Raw genomic sequence first — 27,887 nt, forward strand, 5'->3', positions numbered from 1 at the left:
AGGTTTCTCATTTCAGTGACAAAAATAAAAAAAAAAGTCAGTTTCAGGCTGACCTGAACTGAATATTTTTTCCTCAGTTTTTGGTCCAGACTCCCAACCAAAAAAACAATTACTCACCTAGTTCTGGTACTATCAGTGGCTCTGAAAGGTACCACTCAGGACCAGAATTCCCCTGTGCTAAGTGCCGTGCAAACACATATTAGGAAATTATTCCAATCATTCAAACTACGATTTCATCTACCACTTGATAAGCTGTTTAAATTATTCACATGCATGTAATCAGCTTCTTAAAATTCTACTGTTCCCAACATTCAGTTGCAAATAAGTAATAAAATATACAAACAGTCCCACAGATGTGATAATACTGGAGTCAAGTACACATATAAAGACACAGTTTTACACAGCTTTTGAATTGTAATAAAACATAATTTTAACTTTTAAAGGTATCCCTGAATAGCACTAACCTGGATGAATGCCCTGATTTCTCTCATCATCATAGGCTTCTTCCCTCATAGTAAAAGCTTGATTCTCCTGCATGTACTGTAAACAAGTGTTATTAAAGATACTGTTCCATATTTTAGCACATCTTTTTTGAATTGGTTCTGAACACTTGCAGTTCCCCAGCACTGTTTTCCTCAGCTCCTTCCATGCTGACAAACATTGTTGCCCAACCATTTGGAGGCTGCATTTTGCCACCTCTGCTCTGCAAACTCTTTGAAAGTTCTTATACATCATAAAGCAGTTATGGTCTTCTCGACAGTTTTGCTTTGCAATACTGCAGTCATTTTCTGATTCCTCGGTGCGTTGAATGCCTTTGGGTTTTGAGTGCGACATGAAATTTAATTGGATAGCTGGGCTTAGTGAAGGCTCCAAATGCCCTGTACAGATAGATTTTGACAAAGACATATGTTGGAAAGACCATATGTAAGGCTGAATCCTGCAATTTCTTTTATAGTCATAGCTAAACAAATTTGGTGACAAAGTTAATTCCCCTAAGAATCAGTACAATAAACTGAATTATACAACAGTGATCATGGATTAACTAATTTGGATGATTCCTATGGAAGCTGGTCAGTAGCAAGTAACTATATACTCATTTCAGGTTCCTGCAGATTACTAAGCCTTCTTTATATTTAGTGTGTCTTCAAAAGTCTGTATAATATAACCTGTGCTCTAGTTTAGCACATAAATGGGCATTAGGTAATATACACAGAGCTCTGACTGAAATTACTGCATATGTCATGATAGAATTATGGTATATGGGCAAAATTCAGCCAAGATGCAACTCTGCTAACTTCATTTAAATTGCACCAGGGAGCAATTTGTCCCTTTGGCCCCAAATAATTAATCAAGGGGGGAACAATCATCCTCCCATTTGACTGAGGCAAAACAATCATCAGTTTCAAAGACTAAACGAAGACTGTGAATGGCTAGCCAACTACAAAAGCAGTTTCTCCTCCGTTGGTTTTCACCCCTCAACTGCTAGAAGAGGGCCTCATCCTCCTTGATTGAATTAACCTCGTTATCTCCAGACTGATTCTGGCTTGCATATTTATACCTGTCTCTGGAAATTTCCATTACATGCATTTGACGAAGTGGGTATTCACCCACGAAAACTTATGCTCCAATACATCTGTTAGTCTATAAGGTGCCACAGGACTCTTTGTTGCTTTTTACAGATCCAGATTAACACGGCTACCCCTCTGATAGTTTCAAAGTAGTCAGTTTCAGGCCTTAGGTTTCCAATCCTGCCATCTTGAGTAAGGAATGCAAGATCAGGTCCTTAGCATTTACTTTATTATCTGATTTGATTTGACACGCTCAAATCCCGTAGTCTTTATTTAAGGAGACTTCTCCTTGGGCCAGAGTCTCCAAATCTTACTCACATTGAATAGTACTTACTCACACAAGCAGTCCAGTTGAAGTTTAAGGGGTTAGTCATCACAAACAAGGATTGCTGAATTGAGCCCATTGACTTCAATGGGAGTTCAACAAAGACTGCAGGATCTGATTCTATATATTGTTATATGTTCTATAATGTTTAGTCATATCAGAACAGGTTAAATGAAGAGTTATCAGCCTTATATTTGAATTATCTGGTTTTTCTCTGACTTTCCTTGGTATTATTGATTTTAAAATAGCTATTTAACATAATCTTCATATATACTTAGGGATGTGAATAAACTAGAACTGCAGCATTACAAACACCTCAGGAAAGGATGTTGTTTGTAACTCTGAAGCATTTGTAACTCTGAACAAAACATTATGGTTGTTCTTTCAAAAGTTTACAACTGAATATTGACTTAATACAGCTTTGAAACATTACTCTGCAGAAGAAAAATGCTCCTCTTCATTTTTTTTTGTAGTTTGCATTTAATACGGTACTGTACTATATTTTCTTATGTCCCTGCTGCTGCCTGATTGTGCACTTCTGGTTCCCAATGAGGTGTGTGGTTGACTGGTCAGTTCATAACTCTGGTGTTCATAACTCTGAGGTTCTACTGTATTTTAGAAAAGGCAAAATAACATTAAAAAGTCTGTTGGGAGATTTTTAGATTTGAGACTCATACAGGAATTGGAAACTATAAGATTTCCTTCTGATGAGGGATTACGTTCTATTTTCAGACGTAGTTAAAATTCTATTTCCATTATTTTGTATTATTAAGGCATTAGGTACATTATTTACCTTTTTTAATGGCACATTGTTTCCCAAGCAACAGTTTGAAGCTACAAACATCATCTTTGGTGCAGATACAGTCTTTAAATTGTGGATACTGGTCAACGAGGAATTGGATGGTTGTATTACAGCCAACTGAATCTTTTGCCTTGCAGCTGTTACCTAGGTTTGTCATCAAGAACATAACTTGATAAATACTTATTCAACAAGTCAATTGCAGTACAATAAGAGAGAAGATGGTTTAGTTTCAAAATATATCATAATCCACAAATTTAACATCATCTTTGGGATGACATGATGAAGCTGTGGGTACAATTCTGTCTTCATTTATTGATGCATATTTTTGACCCATTGCCAAAATGTCTATTTTAAGTTCTCATTTTGAGGGCATATAATCGGTTTGTAACAATTACTTTTGACAAAAATTGCACATACTTTACTATATTTTTGGCTTATAAATGTAGTACACTTATTGGGTCAGTTTCACTGGTGGCTTAGCATGCCAATTGTGCTTATCAGGAACAACTGAAGAGTGAGTTACAAAGGTGGGATTTGCAGGAGCAGAAGGCACAGCCTTCTCACTAGCTGACCCTCAACTATAAAACTCCCTACTACAAGTACTAAGCATGTTGGTATGTCATTGCCACATTTAGGAATAAATGTGAAATCCATATAGTTTTTCCAGAATAATGATGATTAAGATAAAATAGCTCCAAAATCTGTGCTCTTGGGAAGCAGAGAGAGAGTTAAATCATGACTGGTGTGGAGAAAATAAATAAAGAAGTGTTATTTACTCCTTCTCATAACATAAGAACTAGGGGCCACCAAATGAAATTAATAGGCAGCAGGTTTAAAACAAACAAAAGGAATTATTTTTTCATACAACGTATAGTCAACCTGTGGAACTCCTTACCAGAGCATGTTGTAAAGGCCAAGACTATAACAGGGTTCAAAAAAGAACTAGACAAATTCACGGAGGATAGGTCCATCAATGGCTATTAGCCAGGATGAGCAGGGATGGTGTCCCTAGCCTCTGTTGGCTAGAAGCTGGGAATGGGCAACAGGGGATGGATCTCTTGATGATTTCCTGGTCTGTTCATTCCTTCTGGGGCACGTGGCATTGGCCCTTGTTGGTAGACAGAATACTGGGCTAGATGGACCTTTGGTCTGACCCAGTACGGCCATTCTTACATTCTTATTAGAGCACTTGGGACATTTTTGCCCAAGGGTAATTTCTGTAAGGAATTCAGCTACCATGACATAGATAGAAATATCAGATACCAGGGTGAAACCCTGGCTCCAATGAAGTCAAAAATCATGTGGCACAAAAGGATTAAGCAGGTTTTTATAACAAGTTAGACCATGTACTAAGCAAGTATGTTTCTACTATCAGTACTGTTGTGTTTATACACAGTATTGATTCAACTGTGTGATGAGTATGCAAACATATATATTTTTGATGCTGTTTTTAATTCTTGTTCCTTTTATTACTGATTAGCAGAAGATAACACATTCCAACTATCCACTATGTATATAACAACTATCTATATAACAAGGGCACTTACAAAAATGCCCTCTGATTTAAAATCTAGGCATAATTTCAGCTTTGGTACCTACTAATGATTTAGCTTATACACACACACACACACACACACACACACACACACACACACACACACACACACACAATTTGTGTAAATATGACTGCAAAATTTCTGGCAAATAGTTGAGGCTGACACTTCTTAGGTCATAATCTGTCCCCCAGCCACAAGCAGATGATCATTGTCAACGGAAGTTTAATTTGAAGATGAAGGACAAAATATGGTCTTAAATTTAGTTCACAGAGAAATCCCCTGACGTGTGATGTGCTACTCCACTGGTAGGGCTAAGTGTTTGCACTCACTCATGGCTTTACCAATCATCAGCAATGAAGGTCACTCCACACTTATGCCAATAAAGCCTTTATAGATGACCACCCCATCATTTAGTCTCTTTTCCCATATCCACTATATTTGCGGAGCTAACACTGAATGTCCACACAGAAGAAGTGAGTTTTTAGGATAGATTTAAAAAGAAATGGGTTGTTGACTGACTCAGAAGGAATTTTATGTGGTAGGTTCAAGAAGGCAATAAGCAGCAAGAGAGGAGAATTTTTTGATCTGAGGTATTAAAAAGTTTCGTATTTGCTTTACAACAGAGATTAGGCTGAGTTTCAGGCCAATTGTTTTACTGGTAGTAGTCAGACAAGTATTACCTGATTCATCCCCAATTACAAATTAATCATATTTATTGAGATAAGATGCACCTAGAACAAAGCTCCATGAGCCTTTGGATGCACTTATTGTATATATTAGAATTAGTCAAAAATGGTGATTGTTTTGCATCAAAATGTTTCTCCCTAATTTTTTTTAAATGAAAATTGTTTGTCTTTTTATTGAAAACCAAAGATTCTCAACATCATTCTTCATTGAAAATGTTTTCAAATAATCTTGTGACTGGCACTAATATGAGTGTTTTATGTATATAAACAATTCGGTAGAAAGTATTAAACTGTTTATAAAAATGATTTTCCTATTCCTTAAGGTAATACGCAGAGACAGTGAGACTGATTTCCTGCTCTCGTGTAGGTAAAAATCTGTGTTATGCATTAAACAATTGAAGGGAGATCAGTCATATTCAGCACCTGCAATTTATTGTATTAACCTTCTCTAGAAATGATTCATTCTGACATGTTGGTGCAAGTTAACTGAACAGCATTAATATGACACTTCTGCATACTTCTTTCAGGCATGTCAGAATTTATTTATTTCATATTCTAATATTACTTCAAAATTATTCTAAGTAACAATCACATTGCCTGAAGTGTATTACTGTATTATTGCTGAATTACAGAAGATGGTATTTTATTGGAAAATGATTCTCAAGTTTAGAACTTTGAGGGCTAAAGTCTGGAATCGCTACTTAGTTTTTACTCAGCTCTTATATGGTGTCAAAATTCCCTTTGGATTGAACTTGTTGACTGGGGTTCACATTCTGATCTCTGAAACCTCATTCACTGCACCGAAAATGAGTTTGCATGAGTGAAACTGAGGGCAAAATTTGATCCCTACTAAGGACTTCACAATTGTAGGCCTGGTCCTGAAATCCCTAGGCATGTAATTATCTTTGATTCTGCTGTCACATGCACAGTTTTTACACATGTGGAGTCACTCCAGTTCTACACTCACGCGAGACCAGAATATGATATAAAATAAACTGATATAATATGGGCAAAGAATTTTGTTGTATTTATATCAATCAAAAAATCATTGCAGTATACACTGTAACTGTTACCTGAAATATTACAGGCATCTTCAATTACATTCCAGACACTTTCACATCCATTTGCAGCACGAATGCATTTCTCTCTCAGGTGCAGACAGTCAGTGGTCTGGGAAGCAGATGTGTATTTGAAGTATACAACTAATACTGTAAAAGTAGGTAATAATGATTAGTTAGTATTACAGGTAAACATCTGCCTCCTTGCATTCATGCTACGAATTGTACAATGCAATTTATTGTAGATTGCATGTAATGACAAATGAATGAGGTAGCTTTTTATTACTTAGCAATATACAAAATTTCCTATTATTTTTCCAATCACAAAACAATTGTGATTAGGCAGACTTTGCACTCATACAACTTCAGTGTCTTAAGTTTGATCCAGTGGGAGCTCTCAGGGTAAATCCAGAGTAATGTCATTGTAATCAGTTGTGTCATTTCAGATTAGTGTTGGTATAAGTGAGCCCAGAATTTGACCCAGAATCTTGTGTCTGACCTAATGGAAAAAATAATGTTATACAAGCTTTCAAGAACCATTTTCTTCATCAGTTCATGGCAATACAGAAATGTAAGGGCATTGCAGCCCTTAAGCAAAGAGTTAAAGTAAAAGGGAAGTATTAAGACAGAGGAACACTGGATTTCACTTCCACTTCAAAAACAATAAGAAGTCCTTGTGGCACCTTAGAGACTAACAAATGTATTTGGGCATAAGCTTTCATGGGCTAAATCCCACTTCATCATATGCATGGAGTGAAAAATACAGTAAGCAGTATATATATCAGAGCACATGAAAAGATGGGAGCTGCCTTACCAAGTGTGGGGTCAGTGCTAACGAGGCCAATTCAATTAAGGTCAATTCAATTCTTGTCAACTGTTGAAAATGGGCGACATCCATCTTGATTGCATTGGCCTCCTTAGTACTACAAAAGTAATTTCCCCTCTCTTGATATTCACCCCTTCTTGTCAACTGTTGAGATTAGGCCACTTCCATCTTAATTGAATTGGCCTTGTTAGCACTGACCCCCCACTTGGTAAGACAACTTCCATGTGCTGTATACATATACTGCTTATTGTATTTTTCACTCCTTGCAACTGTTGAAGTGGGTTTTAGCCCATGAAAGCTTATGCCCAAATAAATATATTAGTCTCTAAGGTGCCACAAGGACTCCTCGTTGTTTTTGCTGATACGGACTAACACAGGTACCACTCTGAAACGTCCACTGCAGTTTGCTAAAGCCAGATGCTACAGGATTCTCACTCATATCAAGCAATATTAAAGATTTTTTGACAGCTGTAGAACTGAACGATGATACAGTGTGCTGCTTATTACATAAAATGTTTCGTTCTATTTACATTCTTTGGGGGAAATGCATGAATTTTGGGTAAAAAATTAAATTTCAAATTATTTTTCAGCGTTACCAAATATACTGAACTTAAAGCCTGTTTTGGAACTGCATACCTAGCAGGAAAACTGAAGACTGAGGTGTCGGTTGCGTGGTAGAGACTTATATCTAAACGTCTCCTGTTGCTTATCTTATCAGCAGGAAATTAGATTGGCCTTGCTGGAGGAGAAGAGAAAAGTCTGAGCTAATGCTTTAATCAGTATTTCTATGATAAAACTACTTTTAGTATGATAACAGGTTATTTTAATTTTTCTGTTAAATTAACTTTCAGACATTAACTAAGGGCCTGATTGGGCAAGTAGCTGAGCACTTCACGAAAGTGGTTTCATTGGCAGTTCCTCAGAGGATCAGAGATTACTGTTCATTCCAGGTGACATTCATGGAATTCTATGTGTGCATTCGAAGAATGCTCTGTGCTCCTTAACCCAAGACTGAAAAGGGCAATTAATGCTTTCTAGGGGCTTCCCCAGGCCCTCTGCACTGGGATGACTTTCACACATTTTACATGGTTCTCTAAGAGAACAATTTTAAACAACTGCTACTGTTTAGCACTGAAGTCATCTACTGTGGAAATGGTGCTGTGTTGTGAGGCAATGTTATTACTATAGGGAATTTTGGGGTTTACAAGTGTATTAACATTTAACTTTCCATCACTGGCAGGTGCACCAATATTTAATATCTCGTTAATTACGTCACATATATTTACCTTAAGCTAACAGAGATGGTATTGAGAAAAGGAATTCACGTACATCCTTCCCAGCTGCTGGATCCAATCTGAGTTCATAGCCAGGACAGCTACCTCTGCTTGGTATCGCCCATTCAGTCGTCTTTCTGCAGCTTGCATTCAGCCAGAAGGAACCCAAGCCTGTCCCTGGGACAAGGCAGACGATACCACCTCCCCTGAAGGATAACCCCAACTGCCATATATACCAGTTGTGGGTCAGGAACCTGTTTATGGTCTTCTGTTTGTGAAGTCATTTACACCTGCGCCTTTAGACCTACTGCCGATTTGAAAGCATTTTGCACACACTTTGATGGAGTAAGCCAGAGGAGAATCAGGGTCACAGAAACTTCTCTGGGAAGGGGGCCTAACTGAGTGGACAATTCAGACATTACTCTGCTCCTCCTGTAGTGGAGAGTGGGGAGACTTAAGATTCCAGCTGGGTTCCACGCCTCCAAAGCTCTGTGAATATGGCCACTATATCTTTAACTTCCCTCCTGCTGACCTAGCCCTTCAGAACCCAGCCTGTTACCAGCCCATTCTGGTTCCTACTAGACTGAGCTGCCTTATCAAAATCTATAAAGCCATTAAACCTATCACAGGCTTTCTCCATGTCTAATGACATGACAGTGGCTCTAGATTATCTCTTGATTCCACTGTACTATGCAACATTAGAGATTCTGTGGCCTGCAGACTAGATGATCATAACGGTCCCTTCTTACCTTAAAGTCTATGAGTTAGGGCCAGTAATTGTAACTTTCTGATGTGCAATAAACTCACTTAATTTTGTTAATTTCCCTGAACATTTTCCCAGCCTGTCGTCATTGTTATAGTAAGTAGTGAACTCCAGATTTTCTGGATATTCAAGGAGAAAGTCCCACCACAACCTCCTCCTCTCTTAGTAACCTGAGGGGGAATCTATCTGGAGCTAGATTACAACTAATACACTTAATATTATTTGTATTACAGTAGCACATAAAAGCCTCAAACAAAATTCATATTTCATTGTGCCTGGTATCGTGCATGCATGAAGTAAGAGACTGTCCATGCCCTGAAGAACTTACAATTTAAACAGACAAAGGGTAAGAGAAAGGAAATAGTATCATGTCCATCTTATAGATGGGAAACTGAGGCACAATGAAATTAAATTATTTGCCCAAGGTCACATAAGATATCTCTGGCAGAGCTAGGAATTGAACCTGGGTCACCTGAATCCTGGTCCAGTGCTTTAGCTAAACAGACATACAAAAGTAAAGGTAGGCTACAAAAGGGAGTGATGTACCATATATTGCAGACATGAAAAAGTTAGCAGGAATCTTGAAGCTAGTAGATCTAAGGAGAGAAGTCACTACCTGGAATGTTGTTTTAAACAGCAGAATAGAAAGTTAATGGCTTTGAGAGTACTGATATGCAGAGCATAGTGGGAAAATGAAGGATAAAAATGAGCAGGAACAAAGAATTAAATGTATAGGAACAGCATTTCATCTTATTCTCTTCAACCAGCTTCCTATATACCTGCTTTATTGATTTCTCTTTTTCCACTCAAAACCTAAGGGAAATGTCAATAACTCTTCTTATAGTCCTACCTGCACTTATGCTTTCCACTCAGCAAACAAGTGACTGTTTGTTTAGACAAGGCATCCCATTTGCAGATCTTCTTGATGGCTGAGTTTCTTATCAATGCTCATGCTAGGTCACAAAACAACACTTTTGTTCCTGTGTGGTGTTTACAGACTTGAACATATTACCAGGGACTCGATTGAATAAGTTTGTCAGGTGCCCTATTCCGCAAAGTACAGCCCTAGAGATCACACTTGAGTGTGAAGTGAGCACCTGCTCATCATCCACACCCTGCAGTTTTCCAGCAGCAGCAAGAATAAATAAATAGGGATCAAATCAGGCATGAGCTCCAGGAAAGGGAAATTTATCTGACACATGAAGCATCAGTAATAGTGTGTAGAGAATTAAGCTCACTTCACTGACGGCTAGTAGCATAGTTCACAAATCCCATGTTCAACACAGAGAGAATCTGAATAGACTTCTCAGACTGGAGAGGATCAAATACAAATCTATAGGAGCCAGGGAAAAACACATCTCTGTGTTCAGTTGGAGCCCATGCCCGTTTTTAAGATGCTATTTCATGCAAAGACAGCCTCAAGGTATGATGCTAGTAAATAATGGTTTGAAAAGCTACATGCAATCAGAGTGAGGACTTTGGAACACAAAGGTAAAACTACTTTTTACAAGAAAGCAAATCTTCTCCCTTCTAAAGGCAAGCCACGCACTCAGGTGAGCTGTTTCCATCCCGGGAGGAGGCAATGCACAAAAGGGAGATGCAGACAGAACAGATGGATACGGATTAGATGAACAGATGGGAGCTGTTGCACCCAAATGAGGTGCATACACCCGTGGGTGCCTCACAGGTGAGAGGCAGGCCCACGGAGGAGGTTAATTCATGGGCTAGCCATGCACACAAGAGAGCTGTGCATCCTGGCACGATGCAGAAAGCTCGGGAGCCTGCAGGTGAGTTCCAGGTGAAACAGGGCAGGGGAGGTACCGGTAGGTGCATGCAGATAAGCTGCAGAAATAAGTTGGCTGTTAGCAGGTTTTGTCTCCTCCGAGCACTTACAACCCGGATGAACTTACCTAGGAACAGGAGAGAGCTCATTGTGCGGCTGTCGTGGCTGCAGGGGCTGAGCAGCGTCGATTGCAGGTGGACGCTAGGCACCGGCGCAGGTGTTAGGCTGTATTCAGCACCGCTGGTGGCGGAACAGCGCTCGGCTGCCAGCCCAAGGCGGCGATTGGGCAGCGGGGCGCAGCGCTCAGCCCAGCAGAGCGCATCAGGAGAACCCAGCCCCCTTTGGACTCCAGCTGCCAAGCGCAACAGGTGTGGGTGGGGGCGGATCGCTGAGCACTTTGCTGCCCCTTCCTCTGGATCTATGCGCCTCTTCCCCCGCTAGGGACAAGCTGGTGGGGGCTGGGTTTTTAATCAGATCATGCCAATGAGATAGCGAATGATAATACGGGTGGCTTGATCTAGCAAAGGGAAATGGCTCTTGAATGCAAAAAGCCCAAGTTACCTTCTACAGTTGCAAACCGTGAAAACCAAAGTCAAATCCGTTTGCCTCTTAGGAGCAAAGGCTGCGCGTGCTTTAGATGAGATGATGCAGCCCCATGTCCTGCTGTGGTGGTGTTTGAAAAAGAACCTCCTGACTCTAGTCCTTAGCAGAGACCAAGTTTTAGGAAAGACACATTCTGCATAGCGCTGAAAGAAATGACTGCAGGTGCTAAAGGGAAAGATTTGCAGCAATTTGAGCTCTGACATAGAAGCAGATTAGGAAATCCCCTACAGCAGCACATACTGAAAGGTGCAGGTTGTAGTTTAGCGGTTGCATTGTGCTCACAGGACTTCTACACAGTGGAGGGATAAACTTTTCCAGGGTGGCTAGCATAGCACAAACCTTAGGGCTTGGCTGTAAAGATTTCACCTTTTACTTTACATCTGCTTTTTTTTTTGATACCTGCACAAAGAACATCCGACCTGGAAGGAAGGGACTCGGAAAAGAGGAAGAGGAAAAAGAATGATAATCTAGTTTGGTTAGTTTCCCCTTAAGCTAGTGTGCTGTACTGATACAACTTGAAATGCACTGGATACACTTCCAGGCAACAATAGCAGATGTTAAAGATACAATGTCAGGAATTATTATAAATTAACAGGGAAAAGCCAGTTATTGCACCAAATAAACTCAATCTTAAATCAAATGCAGCATAACACATGCCAGCTAACCCCAGTGCTATGGCAGCTCTTGTATCTGAGCTCTCTTGAGTTGTCCCTGGACACATACCACCAGCCCCATACCTAAAGAGGCTCTTTAATGCATGGGAGGTTCCTGATTTTCCTTTGGAACAATGGGACAGGAGAAATTGGATTAGAATGGGTAAGAAAAACTTCCATGGAACCATTTTCCATCAAAGAATGCAGTTCTGTCTAAATCAAAAGCTTTACGGGATTTCCACACACACACATCCACCCCCCCCCCCCCCCCCCCCCCCCACACACACTGAATTTTCTTTCATGGAAATTTTGTTCTGAATCGGAACAAAAAAACAAATTTTGAAATCCTCTGCACAAGAGAATTTCCATTCTCTGACAGCTGTAGGCTGGATACTTGCTCCCAGATCTTCCCAATAGCTGCAGCATAAGAGAGGGAGGCAATTCACAGCCTAGTTTCCTACTCTTTCCCCTGATCAGGTAGCTCTGGGGCTCTGCAGATCCTTAGACCAGTTTACAGCTATACACTAGAGCCTTGCTAAAGTCTTGTGCCTTGCCTTAGTATTTTTGTCTTCTCATTTCCCACTTTGTTAACCCTATCCATTCTTTATTCATTTTCCCATTTTTTTGTTACTATTTTCCTGCTCCTTCCTTCCACAGCCCTTTAATTTGATTTTTATCCTGGAGGGGTGAAGGATTGGGGGAAGCAGTTCTTACCTGTGTTTAGTCACATTTTGGAAAATCTCTGAGTAGTTTTCCATAGCCCTTTCATATGATATTATTAAGCCAGGGTCTTGTTTCATATCATGTAATTTGTAGAAGCCCCTCCAACCCTCCACTCCTGTTTGAATATTGTCTTTGGTAATCTTCTGTCAGCAATTTGCATATGTTAGGGATTGAAATCAGTTCTCATCATCTTGGAATACCCCTCTTGGCCTTTCAACCAGGAGTGAATACCAGGAGTTAAAGGGCAGCATTAGCAGATATGAACAAGTAAAACCAAATTTGACATTAGTGTGAGGTTTGATGGAATTACACCAGGAATGAATTTGGCCTAACGAGCAGACAATTGAGGTTTTCCTAGGGTACAAAACAAAAAGACAAACATGTTATTGATAACACATTAGCCCAGGCTGTTCTTCTGTAGATGAATACAAGTGTAAAGAAATGAGATCAACAAAAGATGTTTTCCTCTTCCAGTGTTGACTAGGTTCAAAACAAAAGATGCTTTCCTCTTCCCATGTTTAATGTATTCCCTGAAAAGACTAGGTCAAAGGAACATTATGACGTATACACACAGCTGCATGTTTAGTTCATTCTTGTTGCTGAACCATCCTCAGACAACATAGCCATTTGGCAATGCATCACAAGGACATCAAAGTAAAATTCTAAATTTGTAAATTTATTACATAGTTGCAATCACAGTACCGATGCATGGGGCCAGTCTTGTTTTCCTATACTGCTTGTTCTATGATGTTGTGATTGGATTTAGTGCTCAGATGCTATGATAAAAGATGCACAAAAACACCTAGAGCAGATGTAGATATACAGTCCCCATCGAAATCAATGGGAATTTTCCCACTGACTTCAATGGGACCAAGAGTTCATCCATTCTGTATGTACTTGAGAACTCCAGATTATATTTAATCTCTTCACTCTACTCATTCTGATTTATCCTTATAGAGATTTTATTACTGATTGTGTTTTAAACTCCAAGTTCAGCATATGTTTGTAGGGAAATATTCCCAGCTTTCCATCTTTTTTTTTTTTATTTATTACATTGCCACTCATGTTTTCTATACCTAAGCAACTCTTAGAAGAGTATCCTGTATATTGCAGTTTCATGTTACCACTGCACGCATTGGTGATTACAGACGTATATACACAGTGGCATATCTTCCTGGAGCAAAATGTGATCCAATAAAGCAATATGTAAATATTAACAGCTTGTTAATTACTGGGCTCCTGGTCCTGCCAGGTGCTGAGCAGCACAACGAGCTCAGCACACTTTACATCTATTGGGAGTATTCTGCACTTCCCATGATCAGGCTGTAATCTATGTGGGGGAATGAAGGGGAGAGAAAAGAGCTAGAGAGAGTATCGGCTTTAAGTTACGGTAGAGTTGCAAGTGTAAGTCAGGAGTTGCAGTGTAAATCAGGAGGAACTGCACTGAAGACAACTGATTTACACAATTGTAGCACTGATGTAAATAAGAGGATGGCCAAGCCGAATGTGATAGGTACTTTATAAATACTCATACACACATATGTATACACAGAGAGAGAGAGAGAGAGAGAGAAAGAGAGAGAGCATCACATTATCAGTGCCTCTGTACAGAACTATGACTAGAAATATTGATTATCAGGAGTAGGGCTGATTTAAAATTTTGACAAAATGAATGTTTGTGTGAAAAGTGTCTGCTTTCTGTGTTCAGTTTTGATTTTTCACTGAAAACTTGATTGCCCACCAAATAAAACAAAACAAAAAATCAGTTTTCATCTGACAATTGAAATATTTTGATTCTGAAATGCTGCCACGGTGTCTTATGGATATTGTAGTTTGGGTGTCTGATACTCCCATTCTCCTCTCTGGGCCAGGCTCCCCAGCTAGACAAAATTTCCTGTGATGCACTGCAGGCATACAATTGTCATGATGTACTACTTTCTAGAACCAAGCAGGGAGACATCAGACCAATGAGCCCCTCCCAGAGAGGAGAATGGGAGCTCAAGGCACCTGAGCGACAATGCACATGAAATACCTCATCAGCATTTCCAAATTGAAATATTTAGGCTTTGGTTTTTGATTTTTGCTGAAAACAAAATTTTCCATGATTTTTTTTCCATCCAGCTCTATTACTACTAAGACCTAAGTCCTAAACAGTAGTAAAAGACAGCAAATTGTAAAAACAAACAAACAAGCCAACCAACATTTTAAACTTAATCGTAAGCTCACAGAAGACCTGATAAAGGCCAGTATTTTCAAACATTATTGACTAAAATTAGCCACTGAAATTAAAGCAGCCTGATATTCAGAGTACTGAGCCCTTGCAGCTTACCTGGACCTGCATGGGAGTTGTCGGCACTTCTGAAAATTAGGTCACTTTTATTGGGGTAGCCAACGTTAGGCACTCAAGTTTGAAAAATCTGGCCTCAAATTCTGAATTTAGAATTACATTGCAAAAGCAAGCATCACACACTGTGCTTTGGGTTCATGACTGAGGAACTTAGCCATGCTTAGAAACATAACTGTACATATCACAACCCGAAAGTTTGCAAAAACGCGAAACAGAATTTATCCTGGTTTTAACAGCAGAAAATACCAGAAGGGACCACCAGATCATCTAGTCTGACTTCTTCTGTATCACAGGCTCCCAACACCACTCAGCACCAGCACTAAAGCCAACAACCAAAACCAGACCAAAGTTTTACAGGCCACAGGAGATTAAACTATTATGAGCCACAGGCAGAAAACAAGCAGGACTGAGTTGCACGGATGCCTGAAGCTCCTGCATTGGCAGGGAACTGATTAAGTGAGATACACCTCAAATAATCCCAGAAAGTGACCCACGCTCCCTGCTCCAGAGGAAGGCCAAACCCCCAAAGTCACTGCTAATTTGACTGGGAGGTGGGGGATTCCTTTCTGACCCTGCATATGGTGATCAGAAGGCTTCATAGATTTTAAGGCCAGAAGGGACCATCATAATCATCTAGTCTGACCTCCTGCAAATTGCACACCACTTAACCTCATTAACTCAGTCCTATAATAGGTCCATAATCTGTGGCTCAGTTATTGAACTCCTCAAATCTTAATTTAAAGACTTCAAGTTACAGAGAATCCACCATTTACTCTAGTTCAAACCAGATGCATCTCCAAGCACCAGCGCATGCCTGGGGCGGTAAGCCATGGGGGGCAGCCTGCCGGTTGCCGTGAGGGCGGCAGTCAGACTGCTTTCGGTGGCATGCCCGAGGGAGATCCTCCAGTCCCACGGTTTCAGTGGCAATTCGGCGGCGGGTACCTTGAATGCGTGGGACCGGCGGACCTCCTGTAGGTGCGCTGCTGAATCCGCGTTACCAACTGACCTCCCGCAGGCACACCGCCAAAAGCCTCCTGACTGCCGTGCCTGGGGCGGCAAAATACATAGAGCCGCCCCTGGTTCAAACCAGCAAATGACCTATGCCCCATGCTGCAGAGGAAGGCTACACCCCCCATTCCCACCAGGGTCTCTGCCAACCTGAGCTGGGAGAAATTCTTTCCTGATCCCAAATATGGTGATCAGTTAGACTCTGAGCATATGGGTGAGACCCATCAGCCAGATATCTGGGAAAGAAAGAAATAGTTGCTAATTGCAGTCATGGCAGCCTAATCATGCCATCCCCTCCATCAACTTATCAAGCTCAGTCTTGAAACAAGTTAGGGTTTTTGTCCCCACTAATGCCTTAGGAAGGTTGTTCCAGAGCGTCACTCTTCTGATGCTGAGATGCCTTAGTCTAATTTCAAGCCTAAACTTATTGATGTCCAGTTTATATCCATTTATTCTCCTGTCAGCATTGGCCCTTATCTTAAATAACTCCTCTTCCTTCCTGGAGTTTATCCCTCTGATGTATCTATAGAGAGCAATCATATCCCTCAGTTTTGTTAAGCTAAACAAGCCAAGCTCCTTAAGTTCCCTGTCATAAGGTTTGTTCTCTTTTCCTCTGATCATCCTAGAAACCCCTCTCTGCAGCTGTTCCAGTTTGATTTCATGTTTCTTAAACATGGGATACAAGAATTTCACACAGTATTCCAGATGAGGTCTCACCAGTGCCTTGTATACTGGTAATATCACTTCCCTATCTCTACTGAAAACACGGCTCCTGATGCATTTTAAGACTGCATTAGCCCTTTTCATGACTGTGTCGCATTGGTAGCTCAGAGTCATGCTGTGGTCGACCAGTACACTAATGTCTTTCTCCTCCTCTGTCACTTCCAACTGCTATGTCCCTTCCTTATAGAAAATATTCTTGTTAGCCCATAAAAATATTATTAAATTTCATCCCATTTTTATTACTCCAGTTTTCAAGGATGTCCAAATCTTCCAATATGATACTGAAGGCTCCTGCATATTAGCAATACCTCCCAACTATGTGAAATCTGGAAATTTTGTTAGTACAATCCCACATTTTATGCCAAGGTCATCAATGAAAATATTAAATAAAACTGGTCCCAAGACCAATTCTAGAGGAAATCCACTAGTAACCTCTTTCCAATCTGACAGTTCACCTTGCAGCATGACTTACAGTAGTCTCCCCTTTAACTAGTTCCTTATCTGCCTTTTAATTCTCAAATTAATCCTCACCTTCTCCAATTTAACTAATAATTTCTAAATGTGGAACTGTATCAAATACTTTACTTAAATCTAGCTAGATTACATTTACTGTATGTCTTCTGTCTAGAAAATCAGCTAGACCCTAAGCAAGAACCAGCCAGCTAAACACATGAGAGGTATAGTGCTTGGGGCCACCTGAGAGCACTGGCCCACCAGTCCAGTTTCCTAGCTGTGACCATCCCTGATACTTCAAAGGAAGGAGACCAAAAAGATGGCAGAACACATTGGGAGTAAAATAATCTCTTCCTGACCCCTGTAGGTGCCTGACTGAAGTCCTGAAGCATGAGCTTTAGGAACACAAGACATAAATCAGAAGGGATGACTCAGTGCTGCTGAATCTTGTCCTCTACCATCACAACCAACTTGATCATACAATCCCACTCAAATTTATTGAGTTGTCCCTTAAACCTAATTAAGTTGTTTGTCCCCACAACTCCTACTGGGAGGCTGTTCCAGAACCTCACTCCTTTGGTGGTTAGAAATCTTCTGATTTCCAGCCTGAATTGTTCATGGCCAGTTCATACTAATTAGCTCTTCTGCCAACATTGTCCTTTATCTTAAATAGTTCTTCTCCCTTCCTGGTGTTTTTCTGTTGATGTATTTATAAAGAATAATCATATCCCCTCTCATCCTTCTTTTTGCAAGATGAAGGGAGCCAATCTCTTCCACTGCCTCCATTTCCCTGATCATCCCGGTAGCTCTTCTCTGCACCTGTTCCAGTTTGAATTAATCTTTCTTGCACCTGGGTGACCAGAATTGTAAACAGTATTCCAAATGCCTTGTACTTTAAAGTGGCATTAACAGTTCCCTCTCTCTGCTGGAAATACGTCACCTGCTACATCCTAGGATTGCATTTCCTTTTTTTGCAGCTGCCATCACATCAGTGGCTTATCATCATCAACCCACACACTCAGGTCCATTTCCTTCTCTATCACTTCCAATTGATGAACCCCCACTGTGTAGCAGAAATTCTCATTAGATTAGTGCATGACCTTTTGCACTATTGACTTTCATCTTATTTCTATTATTCTAGACTTCAAGATGACCCAGTTCTTCCTGTATAATTGTCTAATCCTTCTTTGTATTGATGATGCCTGCCAGCTTTGCATAAATAGCAAATTTCATTAGCACACTTCAACTTTTTGTGCCAAGGTCATTAAAAAAGTATTGAATAAGATTGGTTCCAACACCGAGTCCTGAATAACTCCACTAGTATCTTCCCTCTAGTCTGATAGTTCACTTTTCAGCAGAACTTTTCAGCCTTCTCCCCTTTTGTCAGTTTTTTATCCAGTTTATAATTCTTGTTCTAATCCCCATTTTCTCTAGTTTAATTAATAATTTTTCATGTGGTACCATGTCAAATGTTTTACTGAAGTCTAAATATATTAGCTTGGTTGCATTTCCCTTATCTAAAAAAAATCAGTTATTTTCTCAAAGAAAGAAAGAAAGCTTAATCTGGCATGATTTACATTTGGTAAACCCATGTTGCCTTATATCCCCTTTACCATTTACCCTCAATGAATTTTAATTGTTTTTCCTTCTGAAGTCTTGCATCCTACTGAGGTTAGGTCTGTATTTGACCAAATGACTTTCTTCCCCTTTCTTAAAAATAGGAATAAAGTTAATTATTCTCCAGTCATTACCACAAAATAGATGGATTAATTAAAAATCCTTGCTATTGGACTAGTAATTTCATGGGCCAGTTCTTTCAATATTCTTAGATGAAAATTATCTGTTCTTCACAATTTGAATGCATTAAACTCTGAGGTTTTCATCCACCTGAGATGTGGCAATTTCATTTCTATACTCATTTCCACCAGCCATCCTGTCTTCACATGCCCATGTTCCACATTATCATGCTTATTGGAAACCAAGGCGATGTATTCATTTAGTTTTTGGGCCACACATAAATTAGTTTGAATCTCCTCCCCAGCCTCACTCACAGCAGCCCAACCTCATCCTTCCTTATTCCCCTTTTATTTATGTAACTAAAAAACATATGATCTATCTTTAATTTCCTTGGTAAGAGCTAATATATTTTGACTTTTAGCAATTTCTGCATTGTCTAACCTTCAAGATGTACCTTTCTTTGCTCATCAGTCCTCATTACCGTTCCTTATAGGCTCTCTGCTTACTCCTAATAACCTTCTGGAGGTGGTTAGTCATTCAGCTGGGGCTGGAGTATTTCCCTTTGATGTTTTTTTCCTTACATGGGATACAAGTTACATAGTTTTTGTATCGCTGATTTAAAGAAATTCCAAGCCAGTCGACTTCTTTAACTAATTCCCTGGATTTCCCAAAGGTCACCCTTTTGAAATAAAAAGACATAGCTGACAACTTGGTTTTATTTATCCTTGCATTTAATTTAAACTCGTGATCACTCAGTCCCCGGTAATTTCCTATGACCATCTCATCTAGGATTTCCTCACTACTTACAAAAACAAACTTAAAACTGCATCACCCCTTGCTGGTTAAGCAATAATTTGATGAAGAAAACTGTCATCTAGCATATCCAGGAAAAGTGGGCCTTACCAGTATTGAGAAGCATTTATTCTCTAATCTGTATCTGAAAAGATAAAGTCTCCTATTATGACAATTCCCAGTAGTGTTTTCCTCTCTAATATTTATTGTCATCCTCAAAAAAGATAATATTATTAGAAAGGGAAATACTACTATCCAGATCTGAGTCCGACCCTGGGGATCTATAGCAGACCCTCATTGTTGTCCCAACAGAACCTCTTTTTCAGTCCTTCCCCAAAGTGATTTTGACCCAAATAGCTTCTGTTTTGTCTACACTGCCACTATTTTTTCTTTATAGTTTACATTGCTGTACAATGTCTTTATTTCTAGCTCTCCTAATCAGACATACGTTTCAATACCAGTCATGGGTGCTATATCACCATGTTTCTGTAATCCCTATGTCTGGTTTAACCTCCTGCACCAGTATTCCAGATCCTCCATTTTATTGCCTGGACTGTGCATTTGTGTATCATGTGAAAAGGTAATTCCAAAATTCCACTAATGCATAGGAGAAGCAAGTGTTCTTTTCAATTAAATTAAAGTCATTACTGGTATCAGTACATAAAATAAATGTTAATGACTCCTTGCTTTGAAATACTCAGTTCTTTACTTGATGCATTTGAGAATGTTACATGGCATCTGGGATATATTAAAAATAAATATATCCAGTATTTACAAAGCATGATGCAATATATTCTTTAAAAAGTCTTGCAAAGATGTGAATTCTGTATCTTTAGCTCATGATGAGGTAAATAAGTTTCCATAAGACTGGGAATTGAAGAAGCAGTCATTTTGGAGGAATCCCTTTGGCCAGCTGTTGTGTTGTCACTGGAGTGCCATTCGCAGGTTGTTTTAAATGTACAGGGCAAAACTTATCCCTGATGTAACTCCAGTAAGGTCAGTTTGGTTACACCCGGGATGAATTTGGCCCACTCTGTATTATCTGTTGTGCCACTGTCTTCCACAGAAACGCCTTCTGCTTCATCTAAACTTGAAGTCATGTTCATCCCCGGCGTACGCAGGTGCAGTTCCACAGACTTCAATGGGCTGAGTTTGGCCGTCACACCTGTAACGTATAATATGGATTTTACTGTTTATAAACAGGACTGGAGTCTTCTGTCAATAGTATAAAGGCAATCAAAGGTCTATTGACATTACCTATGAGAAAAGTTTCTAAACACTAGCAATGTTTTTTAAGCAGAATCCTCCATTGAAGTCTATGGGGAATTCTGCTTAAAAACTCACGTCACAATATTTCTCTCTGAATTTTCATATTTTCAAACATTTAAAACCTTTGAATGATGATATTTACAAGTAATGGCTGTTGATTTAGAGCTCTGATTTGGTCTTACAGTGTTATCTTTTACCTGAAAAAAATCCAGTACTCAGATCCCTAGAAGATGGGTGCCTTGTAAGAACTTTAAAAAGGTGGGATGGAATATTACCTTTGCTCAAGCCAGCCACTCTCTCAGCTGTTACATGTTAGTTGCTACTTATTTAACATTCAGCCAATAAGTGGATTCATCACTAGATACACTGGCCTGGTCCTTATCAGGATTCCATAGTGTGCCCAAAGCACTTCTGACTTTTATTAAGTATGTGGCACTCAGACACAGGCACAGAGTTGAGAATGATGAAAAATAATGAACACAGGCAGAAGCAGCATCTGCAGCGACACAGTTAGACAGGCTTCCCCAACCAGAATCCCTTCTCACCGGTGAAAATGTGTTGCATCGATGAACCCCACCTGTGCCATGTACATAGAAACAGCCACAGGACTGAAGATGGGCAAATTAAAGTTTAATAAACGAGCAACAAATAAACTAGCCTTTTCCATGTCTGTTTTTCCTTAAGAATACAGCAATTTTTTTCTGGAGGACCAGCGTTTAAGTCACCACCCTACATGTTGGTTGGTACTAGGTAGGTCTGGTAAATTCATGATATACATGTGCACAATAGGTTTGGAATGCTTGCAGATGGCATGGACATACATAGCTCATCCTATGCCTATGTTTAGGATCACGGGACTATATCCCTCTTTTTGATGCTACTGCCTCATGGTATTTGGAGCTTTGTTCTGAAATAAGAAATTAACTGTGCTCTTTCATTTCTGAGGAGGTCTCATATCAAAAACAACATGACATGGGGAACAAATGACACATGGCAGATGTTAGTCACATTACTTAATGCATTACTGGAAAGTGCTCAGATACCATGAGGCGAAGCACAATATAAAAACCTATATAGAGCAGTTTAAGATAATATCAAACAACAAAAGATAACCCCGGCAGTAAGAACTAGAGGCTTCATCCTATACCTGCTGTCTTCAACGGATGCAGTACCAGGCACTAAAAGAATTTCAGACAGTAGGTCTAATAGTTTGAGGAGTTTTTGCAGGAGCAGACATGAATCAGTATGACTCCAGAGAAAAATTCTGATTTTTTTGCAGTGAAATATCCCTTCACTGCGCAAAACTTAATCATGTGAGGCGTAGATAATTCCATTAAACTAAAATCTATAATGCAGTGTTCAAGTACGAACAATAGTGATGCCTGCCAGTAGGATTATGAGACTAGTGGACAAAAGTTCTTCCTTAAACCTCATCTCACAGACCTAGACACCTTGCAAAGCTACAATGGGATATAAGACAGATAACAAAATATACAGCAGAGTCCACTGTGTGAGAGAATTAGGGGGCATTTAAAAGTACCCTCTCTCTGAGAAACTGAATGATAATGACTTTGCCAGTCCTCCTCAGCACCTACGGTAATCTCAGACAATCTGAGAAAGAGAAGAAAATACCAAAAAAATATGAATTCTCCACATGACTCAGCCAGCTCAGATTCAAACCCATTTATGAAAAGATACTTTGAAATTTTCATTGACACTCAGGGAATGCAAAAGATTTGCATCCAAATTTGGTTAGAATATCTGTTCTAAAAAATTTCTGCTATACCCTGGCACAGTCGGAGAATCAACACGAAGCTGAATACAGGCTGATTTCATGCATACGTTCCAACTCCCAGGCAAATATTGTATACATCTCCAGATACTTGCTCTTTACTGAAATCCAATGAAAATATTTAAACAACATATAACCCTCCCCTGAAATTACAATTTATACAGTTTCAAAGCAAATGATATGAAATTATAACTCTTTAAGTTTATAAACAAAGTTGTGGGTCAATTTCTCCTGCACTCTTGCCCTGCAATCTTGTGGTCACTGGTTAAAAGGCTGTTGGATGCAAGATCAAATTTTAATTTACAAAGGCACCAAAAGACAGGGACAAGTATACTACCAGTTGTGAATAGGTCCAGTACCATTTGCTGGGAGTGTGCTCATGTTGGTCAGCACAACATGTTCTGAAAGTTTTGAAACATTATCAAAATTGCTGATCTGGGTGGTCAAGGATTTCCGACTTTCAGTGCTTGCACGGCCCCTGGTGAGTCGTTCATCCTGGTGATGATGAATGTCAAGCCAGCAGCAAGAAAATACTGCTTTAAATTCTTCTCTAAATTTTCCTGTCAATCGAAAAAGAATGCAGGAAAACATTATTATACAAGCCATGTTTCAATAAAGCTAGCATATGGAAAAGACATGGTTAGCTAGTGCCAAAGTGAATTCAAAATAATCAAGTACCCTTCTAACATGACAAAAGCAGGAAATAACAGTTTTAGTGGTTCAGGAAATGGCAACAAAATTCCACCTTTTAATAAGGATTTATAGTAGGTGCAGCAGGAATACTAAATTAATTTTTACAAGGCAGACTAGAATCGCTCTTAAGGCAATGTTCCAGTTTGTTTGCTGAGTAAACAAAACACATTTGATGAAAACAAATAATTAAGTAGGTTGATTGGACTATTACTTGATGTGTGAAATGCAAGGGCAACTAATTTTTCTTTTACCTTGCACATTTTACAAAGAAAACCAGATGTAAAAAGATAAATAAATATCTGACCTTCTGTATATTACAGTGATCATTTAATGAAGCTCCTACCATTTAAAGAAGCGCCTATTTTCTCCATTTTCAGGACCTTTGAAATAATTGGGGGCACACTGAAATTGTTACTACAATGAATTTCACTACAAAAAAGATGGTCTGTATTTAAAAAACAGGGCTGGAAGTCAGGAGTCCTAGCTTCTATTCCCCAGTCTGCCAGATTTCTTTGGACAAATGATTCACATCTCCCACCAGTTTCACAGTTGCTTCAGTGGCGACTTGATTTACATCCATGTAAAATGAGATCAGAATCACACCCTTAATCTCTGTGTCTCTCAGTTTTCTCATCTGTAAAAAGGGGATATTAAAACTTACTTTCCTAACAGGCTAAATGAATGAATGCTTGTGCTCAGATACCAAAGAGATGGCACAATATAAGTAAACACCTGGCAAAACGGAACTGAGAAGCTTGGTATGAAGCCATTTGGATAGCATAAGAGTCCCCAGCATTCCATGTTAAAACTTTAACTTAAACCCCAAACACATTCAGAAAAGTTTGGCTAACTCTTGTACACCTTTTTTCTTTGATGTGGCCTCTGAGCTAATAAGTTTAAGCTAGGAGAAGAAACAGATGTGTTGGAACAAGAGTGTCCCACATCCAAATACCCTGAATTTTAGTGTTCTATGCCTCTAGATCCAAATTTTGAGACTTGAACCCATAACTGATGTTGTGTTAATTTAGATTGAATAAATGGCCCTAAGAGATAAGGTGTTACCATGACCCTGAAACTGTCCAACATTAAAAAGTTTAAAACAAAGGGTTTTTATTTGGTATATAGAGACCTCAGCCTCCTCAGTGCAAGGGCAAGGATGCCTTTAGAATGTTTTTAATCTTTTATATAAAAGATGTTGGGGGAAACAAATTAAATCATTTGAAATGTGAAGTCTTAAGTAAGGCTTTCATTTTAACAGCATCCCTTATTCCTTTTCCAGTCTGATTCTGTTTCCTAAAAGACAAAACAACACACACACCTCCCTCATTGCTGAGAAGCTGCTTGCAACCTCACTGGAGGCACAGCATAGTTTTATTAGCCACTCCAAGACCTGGCAAATTTTTACCAGCATTGAGCTGTTTAGGGCACTGGTTCCCAAACTTGTTCCGCCGCTTGTGCAGGAAAAGCCCCTGGTGAGCCAGGCTGGTTTGTGTATCTGCCGCATCCGGAGGTTCAGCCAGTTGCGGCTCCCAGTGGCTGCGGTTCACTGCTCCAGGCCAATGGGTGCTGCTGGAAGCAGCACAGGCCGAGGGATGTACTGGCCACTGCTTCCAGCGGCTCCCGTTGGCCTGGAGCAGTGAAACACAGCCACTGGGAGCTGCGATCGGCCGAACCTGCGGACACGGCAGGTAAACAAACCAGCCCAGACTGCCTGGGGCTTTCCCTGCACAAGCGGCAGAAAAAGTTGGGAATCACTGTTTTAGGGCATTGCTTTTAGCTGCTTTTCTGGTCACAGTTACAGCAGTGTTGCAGAAAAGACAGTTTTGGCTGGCTAAGCCAGACTCTTATTAGACAGAAAGAATAAGGAAATGGATAGGAAAGAAAAATAAGTTAGAGAAGGAAAAGGACAAGTTGGGGTGTGGTGTGGGGGAAGTCTCACATCCCGGGTGGTGTTTGGGATTTAGCCAAAGCCGGTGGGTGTCATTTGGATCCCTCCCTCTGGCTTGGTCCACCTCAGGATTAGGTCCAAAGAGATGGTGGGGGTGGCAGCATGGTGGTGCTCGTTTTTCTGTCAGCAAGCATTCACCTTCCCTGCTTTTGGTCAGCCACCATTGACTTTCTCCCCAAGTCTCTTGTTTTAAGGACCCCAAGTGAGTAATGGATGGAATAGCCCACCCCTTTATTATCCTGTCTACCAATTAGGCCTAAACTCTAACAAGTTTGATTCACTGATTTCCAGTCCCACACTTCTCTAGTTTTCCAGACATGATCTTAACACCGTCCTTGAATTATATCAGCTGGTCTTTTTCATTTGTACTAATTCAGTCTGTCTCCCATTTGCACCTTTTCCCGTTAACATTTGTTGTTATAGGTTATTGTGATATTTTATGAACTTCCATTCTCTTTTCACAGTTGAGCTCACAATTAGGGTACATTTGTAGGCCCAACTGTCACAACACTAGCCAGAAATCTTGGTTAACAGGCCATTGTTTGCTAGATATCACTGAATTGACTGGAAACAACAAGAACAGCAAATCCTATTCTCATTAGATTTCCTGGATAGTTTTGCAGACCTTGGCTACCCAGATGAGCATCCAAATGTTTTTCCAAAGCTTATCTGAACCACACCTCTAAACTTTATTCATCACCAGCTGTGACCAAACCTGCAACAAACCAAACTAAATGGTAAAGGGACTGAAGAAATGTTTGGTGATTTTTTTTTACATGCTATATTTCTACTGAAAACAGTCTGATACAGATAATATGGAAGGATCAAAGGTAATAGAAGAGAGAATGGTAAATCAATGTCATTTAGGAATATTTTCAGACTATTTGTACATTATATTTTTACAAAGGCACAGTATTGTTACATGAACAATTTAAATTTTCATTTAACATTGTTAAAATATAAATTTGTAATTTGTAACATTTTTCTACTGCTTCATTTATCTTTAGAAAATAGCTCTTTCACCACAGCCTCAAAAATCCCCAGAAGTAAAACAATAAGAACACATAGGTTCTTTTTCTTTCATCTAGGTAGAGAATCTACTGAGATTCAGTGAATTCCCCTCCTTTATCCCCCTCCCCAAGGCCATGTCTTCCAGGGGGATTCTTGCCATTTGATGCCTGGAAAAGATTAACTGAAAGTAACAGATAATTTCCACTTCAATTGTGAGGTCCTCACAATACTTGTAGTCCTTACTCAGTCCTTACTCAGATTCTGCCACTCTTAGGGCTTGTCTACATCACAAAGTTGCAGCGCTGGTGAGGGGGTTACAGCGCTGCAACTTAGGAGGTGTACACATCTGCAGGGCATCACCAGCGCTGCAACTCCCTGTTTGCAGCGCTGGCCGTACTCCCGTTTTGTCTCGGGTGTAGAGGATCCAGCGCTGGTGATCCAGCGCTGGTAATCAAGTATAGACACTTACCAGCGCTTTTCTTGACCTCCGTGGAATAAGCAGGTATCCCAGCATACCTGAGGAAGCCTCTGGTAATCAAGCAGGTCTCCTTCCCCGGCTTGCTCTCGCGTTCCCCGAACCCCGAGCAAGCAGGTCTCCTTCCCTGCGGTTTGCAGGGTGGTTCGGGGAACGCGAGAGCAAACCGCGGGGAAGCTGGTCTCCTTTCCCGGTTTGCTCTCGCGTTCCCCGAACCCCCGAGCAAGCAGGTCTCCTTCCCTGCGGTTTGCAGGGTGGTTCGGGGAACGCGAGAGCAAACCAGGAAAGGAGACCAGCTTCGCCGCGGTTTGCTCTCGCGTTCCCCGAACCCCCCTGCAAACCGCAGGGAAGGAGACCTGCTTGCTCGGGGATTCGGGGAACGCGAGAGCAAACCGGGGAAGGAGACCAGCTTAGCCGCGGTTTGCTCTCGCGTTCCCCGAACAAGCAGGTCTCCTTCCCTACGGTTTGCTTGGTTGTTCCGGGAACGCGAGAGCAAACCGCGGCGAAGCTGGTCTCCTTCCCTGGTTTGCTCTCGCGTTCCCCGAACCCCCGAGCAAGCAGGTCTCCTTCCCTGCGGTTTGCAAGGGGGTTCGGGGAACGCGAGAGCAAACCGCGGCGAAGCTGGTCTCCTTTCCCGGTTTGCTCTAGCGTTCCCCGAACCCCCCTTGAAGCTGCCCAACAGCGCTGCAGTGTGGCCACATCTAACACCACTTGCAGCGCTGGTTGCTGTAAGTGTGGCCACTCTGCAGCGCTGGCCCTATACAGCTGTACTAATACAGCTGTAACAACCAGCGCTGCAAAATTGTAGATGTAGACATACCCCCTGTCACCCTCCTCTGCTCTGAACTCAACCCCAAGCTCTCCCCCACCACTATCCTGCTGCTTCCAGCCCCACACATTACCCACTGCTCTGCACCCTGACCTGAGCTCTCTCCCCTGCCCTCCTGATGCCCTTAGTCCTACGGTATTCCCCCAAACATTGCCCCACACCCACCTTCCAGCTCTCCACTCTGCATGGG

The 27,887-nt window shown here is 40.6% G+C and overlaps 2 protein-coding genes across 4 annotated transcripts in view; both read right to left on the reverse strand.

Moving 5' to 3' along the window:
• Positions 1-10,832, reverse strand: part of GFRAL (GDNF family receptor alpha like) — a 34,790-nt gene extending 23,958 nt beyond the window's left edge. The window contains exons 1-4 of the mRNA XM_050951635.1: positions 10,769-10,832; positions 6,011-6,145; positions 2,687-2,839; positions 465-878 (exon numbers count right to left, since the gene is read on the reverse strand). Coding sequence (XP_050807592.1) covers positions 465-878; positions 2,687-2,839; positions 6,011-6,145; positions 10,769-10,790 — 724 coding nt within the window. The 5' untranslated portion in view covers positions 10,791-10,832. The remainder of the gene's footprint in view (positions 1-464; positions 879-2,686; positions 2,840-6,010; positions 6,146-10,768) is intronic.
• Positions 10,833-20,014: 9,182 nt separating this feature from the next.
• HCRTR2 (hypocretin receptor 2) overlaps positions 20,015-27,887 on the reverse strand; it is an 84,002-nt gene continuing 76,129 nt past the window's right edge. For all 3 annotated transcript variants that reach the window (XM_050950815.1, XM_050950814.1, XM_050950816.1), the window contains 2 exons: positions 23,101-23,301; positions 20,015-20,845 (listed from right to left, as the gene is read on the reverse strand). In XM_050950815.1, the coding sequence (XP_050806772.1) occupies positions 20,652-20,845; positions 23,101-23,301 (395 nt within the window). In that variant the 3' untranslated portion in view covers positions 20,015-20,651. The remainder of the gene's footprint in view (positions 20,846-23,100; positions 23,302-27,887) is intronic.

The sequence above is a fragment of the Gopherus flavomarginatus genome, chromosome 4 (genome assembly GCF_025201925.1).
Source record: "Gopherus flavomarginatus isolate rGopFla2 chromosome 4, rGopFla2.mat.asm, whole genome shotgun sequence".
In the NCBI taxonomy this organism is placed as follows: Eukaryota; Metazoa; Chordata; order Testudines; family Testudinidae; genus Gopherus; species Gopherus flavomarginatus.